This window comes from Canis lupus, chromosome 11 (assembly GCF_003254725.2).
Source record: "Canis lupus dingo isolate Sandy chromosome 11, ASM325472v2, whole genome shotgun sequence".
Lineage (NCBI taxonomy): Eukaryota > Metazoa > Chordata > Mammalia > Carnivora > Canidae > Canis > Canis lupus.
In genome coordinates, this window is record NC_064253.1 from 67067251 (window position 1) to 67083265 (window position 16015).

The following is a 16015-nucleotide window of genomic DNA, read 5'->3' on the forward strand; positions in this document are numbered from 1 at the left end:
TTCTTATGCTATTCACTGTGCCCCTGCAGATTTAAACTTTCCAAACCCTTTCCATTTAAAATCTGGTATTCTGGCTCTTCTAAAGGTTAAGGATATAAAGAAAAATAAAAAAATATATAAAGGGGGGTGCTTGGGAAAAGCTCAGTGGTTGAGTGTTTGCCTTTGGCTCAGGTCGTGATCCCAGGGTCCTGGGATTGAGTCCCGCATCGGGCTCCCCATGGGGAGCCTGCTTCTCCCTCTGCCTGTGTTTCTGCCTCTGTGTCTCTCATGAATAAACAAGTGAAATCTTAAAAAACAAAACAAAACAAAAATAAAAACAAAAAAGTATATATAAAATAAAAAGAAACCGGCTGTGAATGAGTATCTAAGAGTCTACTGACAAACTCTCTCTTTGACCAAACTTTAGTCATGTTCCTCTGAGCCCCTGACCTTGGCCTCCCATCCTGTCCGTAGCCTGCCCAGCCTAGTTTTAAGCAAGAATCCTGATATGTCCACTTAGAAAGAACCCCTCTCCCTGATATCTGAACAAGTTCTTCATCTTCGACCTTTGCTATCCCAGTCCTTGGCTAGTCAATTAGAAGAATCCTACGAGGTCACTTTAGCAAGAATCTCCCTATCCATGAGGTCTCCTCTGAATAATTTTTCAGCACTGACCCCTCACTCCACTCCTTAGCCATCTGCCCTTACTGAATTTGGAGTGGAGCCCAATCTTCCTCTTCTACTGTAACAGCCTTGAATAAAGTCTTCCTTACTACTTCTGGACGCATCTGGATAATTTTTTCTCTAACGGTAGGCGACCTTTGGAATGAGCTCTAAGATACTTATTTTTGCTATTCAGTAGCCTTGGGTTTTTACCTGTTAAACACAGAGGACAATGGCAGCTAGAACTTCCAGACGGAAGAGGAGTTTTCATCTGGCCCATGTAGAATAAAAGTTTTAGTCACCGTCCTGGCACCTGTGGCCTGATGGGACCTGAGCTCACATAGCACCCAGGGAGCTTCGTATCTGTCCTTAGCTCAAGATTTCACAAATATCAGATCGAGAGCCTCTCATAAAGGCCTTGCAGCAACTAAGACCACTGGAGGGGCTGGAGCTCACTGAAGGGGAGGCAGTAGGATGGGCTGTCCCTTTCTCACCAAAGGACAAGCAGAGTAAAAGGTGACTTTGGGCATTATTTGGAAAGGCCAATTAGAAGCTTGATAAGTAATACTCTCAGCCAAACACACATCTGTGCACAGAGAAAACAGCGAAGGGACGAGTAATGGGAAAGTAAAGGCAGGGAGAACCAAAAATTCAGAAAAATAAGTAAAAAGGAACATTCAAGTCAGAAGCAGGAAAATGGTATCAAAGCAAAATGGCCATTTGTTTTTTTGGGTTTTTTTTTAAAGATTTTATTTATTCATGAAAGACACAGAGAGAGAGAGAGGCAGAGACAGGCAGAGGGAGAAGCAGGCTCCATGCAGGCAGCCTGACAGGTCTCCAGGATCATGCCCCGGGCCGAAGGCGGTGCCAAACCACTGAGCCACCCGAGCTGCTCTATGGCCATTTGACCAAAGGAAAAAGGACACAGCTGACTGGAAGTGAGGCCCTGAACAAGCCGCTTACTCTCTCTGGGCCACAGTTTACCCTCTGTGAAACAAGGTCAGATCAGGTGACTTTTGACAACTCTTCCGTTAGTCCAGGGTTTTATGTGGAAATACTAATAACCCTGTTACAGAGAAAAATAAAGAATTCCATTCACTGAATGTTCACTGAGTGCTCAGCCAAAACTCTGAGCTGCGTTTGAGGGCAGAGAGCTCCCTCCAGGGATGAAAGGACCTTGGTGATCTCCCTTATAGAGGGAGAGCCCTCACAGGGATGACTGTTAAGAAAGAAGTGGAGCAAAAGGAAAGGGGGAGGAGGTTGTCAAGCCTTGAAAAATTTCACTGAAATCAAATCAAAGCAGCCAAGCGAGGTGTGTGGTACTTGCTACCTGGCTCATCAAGCATAGTGCTACTCAGTCCAGGAGATGCTCTGAGACAGATGTGTGGGAAGCACGGTACCTGGGATCTGATGGTGATTTAGCAGATCAGAGTTGTTCTGTTGTGATTACTGCTCTTTGGGCTATTATAGACAGAGCATCTGCAGGTGCCAGGCACCATGCCAACCATTTCTGTGTATCAATATGGGGCACCTGGGTGGCTCAGTCGGTTGAGCATCTGACTCTTGATTTTGGCTCAGGTCATGGTCTCAGAGTTGTGAAATTGAGCCCCAAGTTGAGCTCCACACTCAGTGGGGCATCTGCCCGAGATTCCCTCTACTTCTGCCCCTCCCTCTGCTGGTGCAGGTGTGCACTCTCTCTAAAATAAATAAATCTGGGATCCCTGGGTGGCACAGCGGTTTAGTGCCTGCCTTTGGCCCAGGGCGCGATCCTGGAGACCCAGGATCGAATCCCAAGTCGGGCTCCCGGTGCATGGAGCCTGCTTCTCCCTCTGCCTATGTCTCTGCCTCTCTCTCTCTCTCTCCCTCTCTGTGACTATCATATATAAATAAATAATAAATAAATAAATAAATAATAATAATAAATAAATAAATAAATAAATAAATCTTTATAAAAATGAATCATGTGAGTGGATTAATAAGCTAACTCATGGGGTTGGCAAACTCTGACCCATAGGCCAAACTGGCCTACTGCCTATTCTTGTAAATAAAATTTTATTGGAACACACCCACCCTCCCCCCACTGATACTCAACATGAGAATCACATGGTGAAGTTCCTAAAAACAAAGGCTCTTAGCTGCCCCATCCAGAGACTGTGGCAAAAGAAACCACTAACAAAGAGCAGTGAGTCCTGGCTGGCTGTGTATCAGAATCAAAAGGAACTTTTGAAAAGTTCAGATTCAGCCTTCGGCTAGATACTGCTGAATTAGAATCTCAAGGTGAAGCTTAGGAATATGTATTTTTAGTCAAGCACCTCAAGTGACCTTGAGGCAGTCAGACTAGTGTGTGGGAACCACTGATCTAGAACAAGTTTTAGTAATCATGCTAGACCTGAATAACAGGTCTAAGAACTCAACCAAACAATATATTTGGGTGTCCCTGCCAGGCCTATGGAGAAAGAAGAAAAGGAAAAAAAAAAGGAAAGAAAAGGGAAGAGAAAAGAAGAGAAAGAGTATAGGAGAGAGAGAAAATAAAAGAGGAAAGAGGGATGCCTGGGTGGCTCAGTGGTTGAGCATCTGCCTCTGGCTCAGGGCATGATCCCAGGGTCCTGGGATTGAGTCTCGCACTGGGCTCCCTGCAGGGAGCTGCTTCTCTCTCTGCCTATGTCTCTGCCTCTCTCTCTTTCTCTCTCTCTGTGTCTCTCATAAATAAATAAAATGTTAAAAAAAAAAAAGTAGAGAAAAGGAAATAGTAAAAAGTATGGTTAATGGACAGTGAAGTGACTCCAGTAGTGTTCAGTGGTGCCAATGTCATAGACTGCTGACCTTGATCCAGGCCCAAGGAGTCAGCCATAACAAACAAGGGATGGTGGGAAGTAGCTGTGAGAAAGGATCGGGGTCAAGTTGGGACAGGGCTATGCAGGGCAAGGCACTAGTCATTGGAGGATAAGGGGTCAGAGATATTTCTTCCCTAGACACTACAACAAAGAGAACACAGAACAATAACAGCATGAGTCAGAAATCCTCAACATTACTGGACTATGAGAAAGTGAGTACACTCTACAGGTTATGAGATACATTGCACTCAAGTTTTCAGGAAAAATTCAAAGCATAACCAATTTCTTAAACCTTTGAGATAACAGCAGATGGATGAGGAGCAGGAGCCCAAACCAGAAGGACTCCACTCCAGATCAACAGTGTCTCTGGAGCAACGATGGGGGCAGCGAGAGTCAGCGTCAGCCCAGCCCAAGGCCCACTAGAGTCCTCCTTACAGCGACTCCAGGAACAGGTCAAAATGCCTAATTCTGAACGGACTGAAGCCAGACAGCAGTACCTTAAAACGCTCTTGCAGATGCAGATGAAGGAATAAACTAATCTTAAATTTCACTAAAATGTTTGTTACATGACATAATAGGAATTTTATTTTTTGGACATTAAAAAAAAAGGGCAGCCCGGGTGGCTCAGCGGTTTAGCGCCGCTTTCAGCCCAGGGCCTGATCCTGGAGACCCAGGATTGAGTCCCACGTCAGGGGCTCCCTACATACAGCCTGCTTCTCCCTCTGCCTGTGTCTCTGTCTCTGTCCCTCTGTCTCTCATGAATAAATAAAATCTTTAAAAAAAAAAAGATTTTATTTATTTATTTGACAGAGAGATAGTACTAACAGAGGGAGCAGCAAAGGGAGAGGGAGGGGGAGAAGCAGGCTCCCCACTGAGCAGGGAGCCTGATGTGGGGGCTCCATCCCAGGACCCCGGGATCATGACCTGAGCCGAAGACAGACGCTGAACCAACTGAGCCACCCAGGCACCCCTGTAAGAGAAATTTTCTGTGATTGTGTCAAGAGAATAAATTTCATTTGCTAATAAACAATGTAATCTTCACCTTAATCAAATTACTTAGATGAGTTATAGTTTTTGAATCAACTCATTGCAAAGCATCCTATAAAACAGAAATCTGGATGATGGATATAGTAAAATCTGTTAGAAGCTTTCTAGTTCTGTTCCCAATGATGGCAAGTTTTTGCTGAAAAGCAGATGGATAAGTTCGTACACACACACGACAGCTCCTTACTCTACATATCCTGATGGGCTTTTCCCTCCCTGGTTACTTTACCTTCTCTTGTTCAGCATGCAATACTCTTGCCTGTGTGTTTTCTGTGGCTGTTTGAAGTGAGTTGTTCCTCTTCTCCATCATCAGGTTACTCTGCTCAACATACCTGTGAAATAGGGGAAGAGACATTTGTCAAGCGCTGAATGTATACCAGACACAACCAATGCACGTTCAGTCCTCACAACATTGCTCTATACCTTCAAAAAAACCCAGTCTGAAAGCAGCCATCAAGTTTGGAAGTAGGAACCTGGGCCAGAGGTTAATTGCTTTGCATAATGAAGAGAAAAGGAACTGGAAGTATGTGTGGTGCAGAGGAATGAAGGAGGAAAGAGGAGAGGGGAGTAGAAAGCACTTCTCCCCCCACCTCTCCCTTCCACCCCACCCCACCCCTGCCACCATGTGGGAGACGAGACACACTAGAAAAGAGAAGTATGGAAGAATGATACTAAGTGAAATGCTATTTGCTATGACATGTTCCCCTGAGCACCTCCCCCTTCACCAAAATCTTCAGAAGGATCTAGAAAAATTACACAGTGTTTGGGTTTTATACAGAAATCAGTGACATTCCTGTTGATGAAATAGCCCACACAGAAGAGAGAACAGTTGACAGTATTTTCTAAGTGTTCTAAGTATTAACACCACTTCACAGGTGAAGAAACAAGGGCCAGGAGGAACACCCAAAGCCACATAACAAAAGGGAAGCAGAGCTGGGATTTGAACACAGGTTTGCCTAACATTACAGCCCACTGTGTTTCTTCTACCAAAACGCTCTCAAAAAACAAACAATAATTCACATGACAGGCAAGAAACAGAAATAGCAGCAGTTTCCATAAACTACCCTAAAAAAATATTTATCTAACTTGGTCATTTACAAATAAAACCCTTAGTCCATCCTAGCCAGTGCCCCTTATCTGTCATTACCTCTGATTTCGTTCAATTAGTTCACTAATCTTGTCATTCTGTTCTTCTATCCGACTGCTCTTTTCGAGGATCTCTTGCTTCAATCTTTCATTTTCCTAAATTCAAAATAGATGACTTCAGTTTTTATGAGAAAAGTGCCAGATATAAGGGAATCAACTTGAACTGACAGGTGACACTGCTATAAATTTTGAGATAAAAAACTAAACTTATGTCCACATAAATATTTAAAACATCAAATCATACCTGATGGATACAAATCACTACACCCAATAGATTAGACATATAAATGGCCATAAAATGAAGCAACATTCTAAAATGTTTCCTTGTGACTCTACAGTGATAAGTCCCTTGGACCATATTAGGCCATAATGAATGGATTTTCCAGAATTCCCCAATAGTACTGATCATATGCTCTCTGGCTGTGGAGGAGAGGTTTTAGAGGTTAGCACATTCTGGGAGAGAAGGGGGCAAGACCTCCAGGCTGTGTTCTCTTCTCAATCCCTCCTACCTGAATAATTCGTTGGATATTGCTCATAATCATGCTTGTTTCCATTGTGACTGACATGCTGGGAATCATCAGGGAATTGCCAGCACTGTGCTTCTGTAACTCTTCAACCTACAAAAGCAGGGATAGAAAGACTTTGAGAGAAATTTTTAAATGGAAAAACAGAATTCACCCAAGATCTAACCACTTTTTGGAAGGGCCTAACAAGTTTCTGAGATCATTTCTAACATAAGCTAGAGTTTTCTCCTGCCAAATGAATTCCAAAATAAAAACTACTCTCCAGGGAAATTACTACTAACTACTAAAAATTCAGGAAACCAAGGAAGAGTTTACCTATAATCCTAGTTGCTGTTTGTATCCCCTATTCAATTCCTTAGTTTCAACAAAGCCCCAACCCTGACTCATTCACCTTTGTCATGAGATGATCCATTTTATCAGCCACTTTGCTGACTGCCATTCGAATTTCTGTGTTATGTTGCCGGGCTTCAGTCATGAGAAATGAAGCCATGTCACCAGATCCTGAAGAGACATAAGCCAAAACCACCTTACGAAACTGGAGCAGAGGATACCATATGAGGAAAAGCCAACAGCTCTTTAGGCAGAGGAAAGAAAGAAATTGACATTCCAAATAGCGGGAAATGCTGTAGGTGATTCCTACTCTCAGGACACAGAGGCAAAAGGGCTCCAAAGCTAACAGTAAGTAAGTTATGCTCCTGCAAAATGCATCAAGAGATACAGTCTGGTCCAAGGGCACAAGGATGGCCACTTTGGTCTGCCATAGCACTAACAGCTCATCCAAGTGCATGCCAGCTATTGTACCAGATACCAGGAATTCAGCAGTGAATGAAACCTGGTTCCTGCCCTTGGTGAGCTCACAGTCTGGGGGGGGGGGGGGGGGGAGGGGGGGAGACTCACATGTAAACAGATCGTTACGACAGAGTGCATTTAAGTGCAAATAAGACCATGTACAAGGTACAAAAGGAACACAAAGAAAAGCAAGATTAACTCATTGATGACACATATACACAGTTATGTCTGTGAGAGGAGAGGAAAAAGGGATGGTTTAACAGTCAGGGAAGACTTCACAGAGGAGATGATAGATTTGATGGTTTCCTAGATGGAGGTGGGGCAGGGTTTCCAGACAAAGGTAGCATCCATGAAACCCTTACCATGCTGGGACCATAAAGTGTTGTAGGATATACACTGGCTCCTTTCTACCACTGTCCTAATACCAAAGACAAGCTGCAGAATAAGAAGGTAGGACAGCATGCCAGCCATTTAGTTTGCTTTTTAATACAAAATTACATTTTGTTTTAGTTTTTTATACTAGTGTGCTTTTTATGCACACTTGTACACACATGAAAAAATACCTGAAAATTTACCCAAGAAACTGTTAACAACAGTTTCCTATGGTCGGGGGTATTTATAATGGAGGACAGTAACTTTTCATTTTATATTCTTTTGTGTTGACTTTTTAATAAAAGCATATATTTCATAATTTAAAATTTTTCACAAAGTAGCTTTCCTGTGAGATACTGAACACCCGGTCACCATGCTTTCTCCCCATTTCCTCCAACATTTCACTCTCTTACTGTTTTCCAAAAACTCTACAGAGCCACTCTGACAGAGCAATGGAAAAGGGCTGGCAGGAGAAAATGCAAGAAACAAAACAAAACGGGCATGAAGAGTTTTGGTGGATGTTGTAAACGTTCTAAAATTAGATTGTGGTGAAGGGTTGCACAACTCTGTAAACTTGCTTTAAAAATCCTTGAATTATACACCCAAAGAGAGTGAATTGTACAATATGTAAATCAGACCTCAACAAAGCTGCTTCAAAATAAAGCAGAGATCTACTGGAGTGAAAATGAAAAGGGAGTGGGAAGGAGAGCACAGCAAGAGCGGGAGACGAGACACTCAGGGCCCACTGCTTACCTTGAAAATGAGACTGCGAGAGCGGAGTGGGGTACAGGGGCCGGGCGGGCTGCAGCTGGGAGGTGACAGCTGATGTGTGGGGATAAGCATAGGCTTGCATACCTGCATAGGGCTGAGAAAATGCCAAGTTATATTCACGGCTCTCTCTTCTGCTTAATCTGTCTTTGATGGAATAAAGAGATGAAGCTGGAAGGAGATGCAAACTTATTAAAGCTTGAGACAGAGGAGACTGGGTTTGGTACTGGGTAGGCACTACAGCAGAATTCTGTGTCATCTAGGGGGCCCAGTCACTGAAGTCCTACCCAAAGAGCGAGGGAAGGGTGTCTCAGGTTGCTCCCCTGTGCTCTGGCACTACAATTTAAGTAAGCAGGTATTCAGTCCCCAGCCACTGGGCCTTTTGATAGTCTAAGAAATTGTACATCTAAAGAGACTCGGCTGAGTTTCCATTGTGGCCAAAGGACAGGTGTTCATTGAAATTCCAAAGTAACTCCAAACTCCACGAGTCTCCAAAGGATGCCTCTCCCCTGTGAGATTCTGATGTTCTTGTGACCAAGAGCTTTCATGTTCCCCTGAACCTCAACTATAATATGAAAATAGTAACATGCCACTCAGGGCCATTGTGTGGACTAGATGGAAGTGATATATAGGTAAAGTTCCTCACAGCTGGTAAGTTAAGTGCCTGGCAGATAGTAAATGCTCAATAATCAGCAGCTTTCATTTAAACAATGATGATTATTCTTCCTTGAGATAAGGAAATTCAGCTCATATCCATCCATTATTTAAAAACAAACAAACAAAAAAATTAGTCTATAGGATAAAACTTTCCACTAATGAGTGGGGAGAGGGCAAGGTGGGAACTTTTTTTAATTCTAATATACTTTGTCCCAATGGGGCATAGCCCACTCACCAGCACTCCCACCCTTCCACTAAGAATCACCACAGAAGTAAGGGAGTGTGGGAGTATGTTTTCTCTACCAAATGTGTCAGGACAGAAGCACTAGCCTGACAATCAGTAGAAACAGACAGATTGCTGCCACTACCTTCTGTGAAAACAGAAAAAGAACAGCCAGCCCCGGTGGCCCAGTGGTTTGGCAACGCCTTTGGCCCAGGGCATGATCCTGGAGACCTGAGATCGAGTCCCACGTCAGGCTCGCTGCATGGAGCCTGCTTCTCCCTCTGCCTGTGTTTCTGCCTCTGTCTCTCATGAATAAATAAATAAAATCTTAAAAAAAAAAACCTACTTTAAGAGATCCTTTTTGAAGGATAACTAAACAACAGAGTTCAGCTGTATTTTCCATACACCCTCAACCTACAACCATTCTGCTCTGTACACTGCAGAATCTTAGCCTATCAGCGGCTAGCAGACAAGAACACCAAGGACTTGTGTATCTATCCCTCATGGAGCCATGTGTGCAAACAAAAGGAAATAACTGGGCCTTTACCATGTGCCAGGCCTTGTACCAGGTGCTTTGCCTGTTCTTGCAATTCGGCTTTACCACAACCTATAAGGTAGGTAATCCTGGTCTGGTTTAGAGATGACATTGCGGTGGTTCAGGAAGGGGGAAAGGACAGATTCTTATCTGGGGAACTGCTACTGCACAAATTGTGCAGGAAGGAGAAAAGAGACGGACTAGAACCTAATAAATTACAGGCTGTAACTGATGTGGTTTAAAAATGTCATTACCTGAAAGGACTGGGCATTTCCAGACCCAGCGGAGTGGGAGTCGAGAGATGTAACTTGCATTAAGGCAGAAGAGGGCACCTGGAGCCCAGAAACAGATGGCTGAGGTGCTATGATAAAGCAACAAGTTTTCACTGTTATTCACCTCAGTTTCCTCACAAAGGTTTAGACTAGAACCTTACACACTGCAACATGCCTCAGACTGGACCACTTGCCCCATCTACTCTCCTGAAGTCTCAGGGATGGGCTAGTAGAAGGGACCTGGGGTTCTTGGGCACATACTACTCAGACCCAGTTCCATCAGCTGACAGAAGTGCACAATTACACATAGAGAAGTGTCTCATTAATTGAGTGCACACTTCCGAAACTGGCAATGCCACACAGCAGAAGACAAAACATGCAGACCAAATCCATCTCCAGGGCTGAAAACGTCCTACCCAGGGACAAACTGACATGTTTTACACTCTAGTCCAGTTCTAAGTACTAAAACAATGCAGCCCAACAATTTACGGAACAGGAATGATATGATAACTCTGGTGCTGAGTCAGTTCCAGGTTGCAGAGCCAGAGAGGCCCCTTACCTTGTGTGGTCATCTGTGGTATCACTGGATGTGCTGGCTGGAGAGAGGGCTGCATGGATGGAGCTGCCATGGGCTGTGCAGCTCCTCGCAGAGCGTTCACATCCTGAAACAGGAACAAGCGTTTTGGTGACTATGTATGTGGGTCCTTAACTGGAGACTGAGGTTGACTGTCTACTCTAAACGTGCTGACAGCCACTGCTTTTAGGCAAAGAAGAGGAAGGAAAGGCAAGAGATTAGGGTGTGGGCTGTGCGGAGATCCCTCCTCCCTATAAATCCTATCAAATAAATATCATTAGTTCCTCAAACATTCTAAGTTGTCAATGTTTTATTGACCCAAGTACATAAAGTGACTGCTCTCCAGAATGTATCATTTTCCAAACCAGCAGCTACCTTAAACCTGATCTATTCTGTTCCCACAGAAGAAGGGTCTCTTGCAAGGAAACCCAGCCAACAGTGCAGCCTCTTCTTTTCTGCCAAATTATCTCCATAGATCTCAAGGTACTCACTGAAAAACTGACAGTAGTTGCACCTCATTACCATGCTTTTTGGATAAAGTGGTTTTAGAGTGTTTTTTCTCCATTTTTTCTTTTCATAAAAATCACAGCACTGTTGGTCCCTACTATGATTCTAAACAAAGTTGTCCTATAAATATCTTCCCAATTCATACATAGAAAAGAAAGAAAAACTTGGGGCACAATATACAGAAACTGTGATCTGCTAACCTACAGTTCAAAGGCCAAAATCTCTGACATTCTTTTACTTTAGGACTTCTCCTTGGCCCCTGATATCATCTCAAAAATGTACTATGCATTTATGGACAAGTATGCCAGTTTTATATCACTGCAGCTCTAAATCCACCTAAATGTTAAACAACAGAATGAAAGGAACTATGGTAAATTAATCTAACAGAGTGCTGCTGAGTTGTCTTTAAAGGAAATAATGCTTTATTTACTTATGTTAATTATATTGTTTACATTATTCATACTGATATTAACATAAATGTTTGATATAACATTAAGTTAAAAAATCAGGTTACAAAGCAATAATATGTAAAGAAGAATGTATTTTTTGTTAAATATATTTTTTCTTTCCTTGTAATTTACATCATTCTACAATGAGTAAGTTGCACTTAAAATTTTTAATAACAGTATTACCTTATTCAAATTTAATTTCCAGAACCAGCTAAAAATCAACAAGAATCAATAACAAGAAGCCCCAAAAATCCTATCCCTCTTTAAAATGTTAAATCTACTTAGAGCTTTTCCAGGAAGAAATAAAACAAAATTATGTAAAATAAAGCCTATGCGGGAAGATTTTTTCAAGAGCATCATCTTTGCTTTGTTTTACATCAAACATTCCTAAGAATCAATAATCAGTTAAGTGCTTCAATTCAACTGAGAAAGGATGATTTTACTCAATAAAAGAACCAATGGGAAAAGAACTACCTTAGAACTGGACTACTTCATATCATACACCAAATTCCAGATGGATTAAAATTTTAGATCTAAATATGAAACAATAATATTTTTAGAAAACAGTGATGTTTATAATATCTGAAAGTGAGAAGGCTTCATAAACATAATGTCAAAAGCAAAAAACAAAGAGAAAAAAATGATAGATTTCATCACAATCAAAGCCTTGAACTTCAAAATAATCACAAGTATACAAAGCCTAAAGACACAACAGTGTGATCTTTAGTAACAGGTAACATCCGTGGGAAGACCAATGTCTCTCAAGAGAAGCTAAACATTCAACCAACCAATATGAATTGAACATCTTTTGTGGGTTGGGCACCACGCTGCCTAAAGTGTGATTTTTACTGACAGTTGAGATTCTAGTAGAAGGCTATATGGATTACTTAAAACTTCCCTGTTCTTGTGGCAGATGTATGGGATTCCTTCCATTTTTCACGAGAAGTGCTAGTGTGACAGTGGAAACACATGTACCAATACCAACCTGTACCATTTTGGATACAAGCTTTCTACATGATTCTGGGTTACAGGCAGAACAAGTAGTAATCTTAACCAAAAGAACACAAGGTAGAAATGTCTGCAGTATTCATTTTAACACAGCCCAGGAGTCATACCTCGATTTCTGAATCATTAGAATCCAGCTGTGGTGGAAGGATGGGCAGCATGGGCTGACCCATTTTAGCCATTCGAGAGATCAACTTGGCTTTGACTGTATCAGGATTCTAAAAAGAGTAAAGTCACAAAACTCAATATAATCAAGGCTCACTACTTTAGCTCTGTCTTTGGCTCTTATATCAAACCCTTCAACAAGTCCCCCTGCTGAATCGATTTAAAACCATTTCTTCTACAAAATGAGAATTAAAGATTTCTTGCGAACATGCATACATGGATAACAATTAATAATAACAGTAAAAATAATCCCCTATATGTTGGAATGGACAAAGTGGTTCCATATGCATTACTTCATTTCAATCGAGTCTCCCCACCAGGCATAATTCTCATTTTACAGATCAAGGGAGGGAGGCATTTTAGATGACAGTACTCTCTGAAAATCCTGGGAGCAATTCAGCAGATAGATATTCAGGAGTGATTTGGGGAAAGAAGGAAAGAGGAGCTCTTTGTTCCAAATTCAGGTTCATTTAACTCTGACTTGGCATTGACTACACACTGGCTCCTATGCTAGAAGGCTCTGTATCCATTAACTGGTCCAAAGCGCAGCCTTCAGAGTGGAGAGTACATAAACCTGAGGATGTACACAATGATTTATTGTGTATAAAAAGAGATGGTCATGGGGCACCTAAGTGGCTCAGTCAGTTAAGTGTCGACTCCTGATTTTGGCTCAGGTCATGATCTCATAGGTTGTGAAATCGAGCCCCCATGTTAGGCTCTGTGCTCAGCAAGGAGTCTGCTAAAAGAGTCTTTCCCTCTACCCCTCCCCACACCTGCATAAGCATGTGCTCTCTCTCTCTTAAATAAATCTTAAAAAAAAAAATAGAGATGATCATAACTTCTATTTTTGAATTATTTTTAAGCTAAATGTAAGACATTAAGCTTGTTTACAGGGATGGACAGTACTTTATGTATGTAATTTGTAAATAGATACATACACTAGGAATGTGTGCTCATTTTTTCTTGACTGACTGGAAGCACATAATCAAAGAAAGCTGGGTTCATCAAAAGAGGACTAACTATATAAACCATACCACACAATGGCATACTGCAATCTAGAGATAAAAAAGAAAGAAGCAGTTTTCTATATACTAACATGGAAAGATGCTGTTAAATATACCGTAATATGTAGAAAGCATGGTAGGTAATATATATACTACGTTATTTTTTTTTGAAAAGGTGAAGAAATAAAATATACATTCCTATCTGCTTTCATCTGCATTAAGAAACTGAAAGGATATATTATAAAACTAATAAAGGCAGTTACCTAAAAGGAGAGTGAGATGGGATGGCGTACACAGGGATAGGCATAGGAGCGAGCCCTTTCAATGTCGACTTTGTTATATTGTTTTGATAACTGTACCAGATGAATGTAATTACCTATTCAAAATAAAAAATAGGGGCAGCCCCAGTGGCTCAGCAGTTTAGCGCCGCCTTTAGCCCAGGGTGTGACCCTGGAAACCCAGGATCAAATCCCATGTCGGGTTCCCAGCATGGAGCCTGCTTCTCCCTCTGCCTGTGTCTCTGCTCCCCTCCCCCCCCCTTGTGTTGTGTCTCTCATGAATAAATAAATAAAATCCTTAATAAATAAATAAATAATAAAAACAATGTAAAAAAAATGGTGAGTTTGCTTCAACTAAAAAAAAAAAAAACTGCAAAAAGACAAAAAATTTTAAAAATGGAGACCACTAGTCTGCTGGAAGTGACTGAAGCTTAGAAATAGGTGACAAAAGTAACTCTGTTTAGAAAGTATCATAAATCCAATACTAAATGATTTTCATGACTGTTCACAGATCTGAGGTTATACTTTTTACATTTTAATTCTTTGGTTTAATCTTCTGGGTTTCAGAGATTAATTTTTCCACATACCAGATCAATTACTTGCTTAATAATTCCTGCTTTGGGCTGAATATAAACAAGTAAACTAGGGCTGGAGAGAAAGTAATCACCAATTTCACTCCATGCAATTATCCTGTTTCCCAACAGGATAGGTAGGTGAAGGCCACAGGGCTTTCATCTCACGATCATGCAGCAAACTCAAATGCCTTCCTGGACCAGGCAGAGCAGCAGCAAAGTACAGTGTACATGCTCCCAATGGCATTCAAATCCAAATCTTCTTCTTGTCTTACAGTTAGGGAAACACAGAGGCTCAGTAACCAGCTCAAAGTTAACTAGTTGGTGAATTAGTGCAGAACTGATCTAAGAGAATGAAAGTGTGAAGGTATGTAGTGTTAGCATGATAATAAAAAGAGCTAATGTTAATTGAGCTCTTACAGTATGCCAGACACTATACTAGAATCTCCACACACATTACTTCATTCAAACATCATAAGTATCTCTTACGTGTAAAAATCTTCTTGCTTAATGAAGTCATACTTTATGTAGGCTCTGATTTTTTTTTTAATTTTATTTATTTATTCATGAGAGACAGAGAGAGAGAGAGAGAAAGAGAGAGAGAGGCAGAAACACAGGAAGAGGGAGAAGCAGGCTCCATGCAGGGAGCCTGACATGGGACTGATTCTGGGTCTCCAGGATCACACCCTGGGCTGAAGGCGGCGCTAAACCGCTGAGCCACCCGCGATGCCCAGTAGACTGATTACAGTGCTTTGTGAACATATCACAAGAACCTCATAAAAGGGGTTGTGGGAATTATTTATTTCCATTTTAATCATAAAGAAGCAGAGGATCAAAAAAGTTACATAAGTTTCTCAAGGCTGCAAGTTTACAAGAATAAAGATTTGAACCCAGGTTTGCCCACGTAGAAGCCACCTAATTTATGCTAACTCCCAAGTAAGGGGAAATTAATAAAGTAGCTGTGGTTTTTTCGGTCTCTAACCTACCCTACCCCTAGGCACACAAAACCTTTTCAGCAGACAGGGGGTGAGGGAGACAGACTTGTATACTCACTGTATTTACTGTAAGCTGTTCACTGAGGGAATTAGATTTGACACGAAGGGCTGGTTCCCTGAAACCAAGTAAGACATAGGCTGAGGTAAAAAAAGAAAATCCCAAATCTATAATCTTAAGTCCCAAATATACTGGATAAACAAATTGTTTTGAAAACGTTTGCCAATTCAATGGGTATGAAACAGAATTTTTTTTTAATTTTTTTTTTTTTAATTTTTATTTACTTATGATAGTCAGAGAGAGAGAGAGAGAGAGAGGCAGAGACATAGGCAGAGGGAGAAGCAGGCTCCATGTACTGGGAACCTGATGTGGGATTCGATCCCGGGTCTCCAGGATCGTGCCCTGGGCCAAAGGCAGGCGACAAACCGCTGCACCATCCAGGGATCCCATGAAACAGAATTTTAATCATTCTTCAGTCTGCATTAGTCTCTGAAAGCTGGTGAAAATGAATGATTTTCCATTTAAATCCTTATTTTTACATGTTTTCCCTTAGATATATATTTTATGGTTATGCCTTTTACCCAATTTCTTCCAGAGTTCAGCAGGTATTCATAAACATCCAAGTTAGTGCTTTTAAAGACTATGAATGTTAATCCTCTGTC

The 16015-nt window shown here is 41.5% G+C and overlaps 1 protein-coding gene across 8 annotated transcripts in view; it reads right to left on the minus strand.

Moving 5' to 3' along the window:
• Positions 1-16015, minus strand: part of FKBP15 (FKBP prolyl isomerase family member 15) — a 56107-nt gene that overhangs the window by 12984 nt on the left and 27108 nt on the right. For 5 of the 8 annotated variants that reach the window (XM_049091922.1, XM_035696756.2, XM_025432150.3 and 2 more), the window contains 9 exons: positions 15414-15471; positions 12452-12559; positions 10366-10468; positions 9789-9895; positions 8105-8216; positions 6582-6691; positions 6176-6283; positions 5668-5762; positions 4750-4852 (listed from right to left, as the gene is read on the minus strand). In XM_049091922.1, the coding sequence (XP_048947879.1) occupies positions 4750-4852; positions 5668-5762; positions 6176-6283; positions 6582-6691; positions 8105-8216; positions 9789-9895; positions 10366-10468; positions 12452-12559; positions 15414-15471 (904 nt within the window). The remainder of the gene's footprint in view (positions 1-4749; positions 4853-5667; positions 5763-6175; positions 6284-6581; positions 6692-8104; positions 8217-9788; positions 9896-10365; positions 10469-12451; positions 12560-15413; positions 15472-16015) is intronic. The other 3 variants (XM_049091924.1, XM_049091923.1, XM_049091925.1) reach the window with 1 other exon arrangement.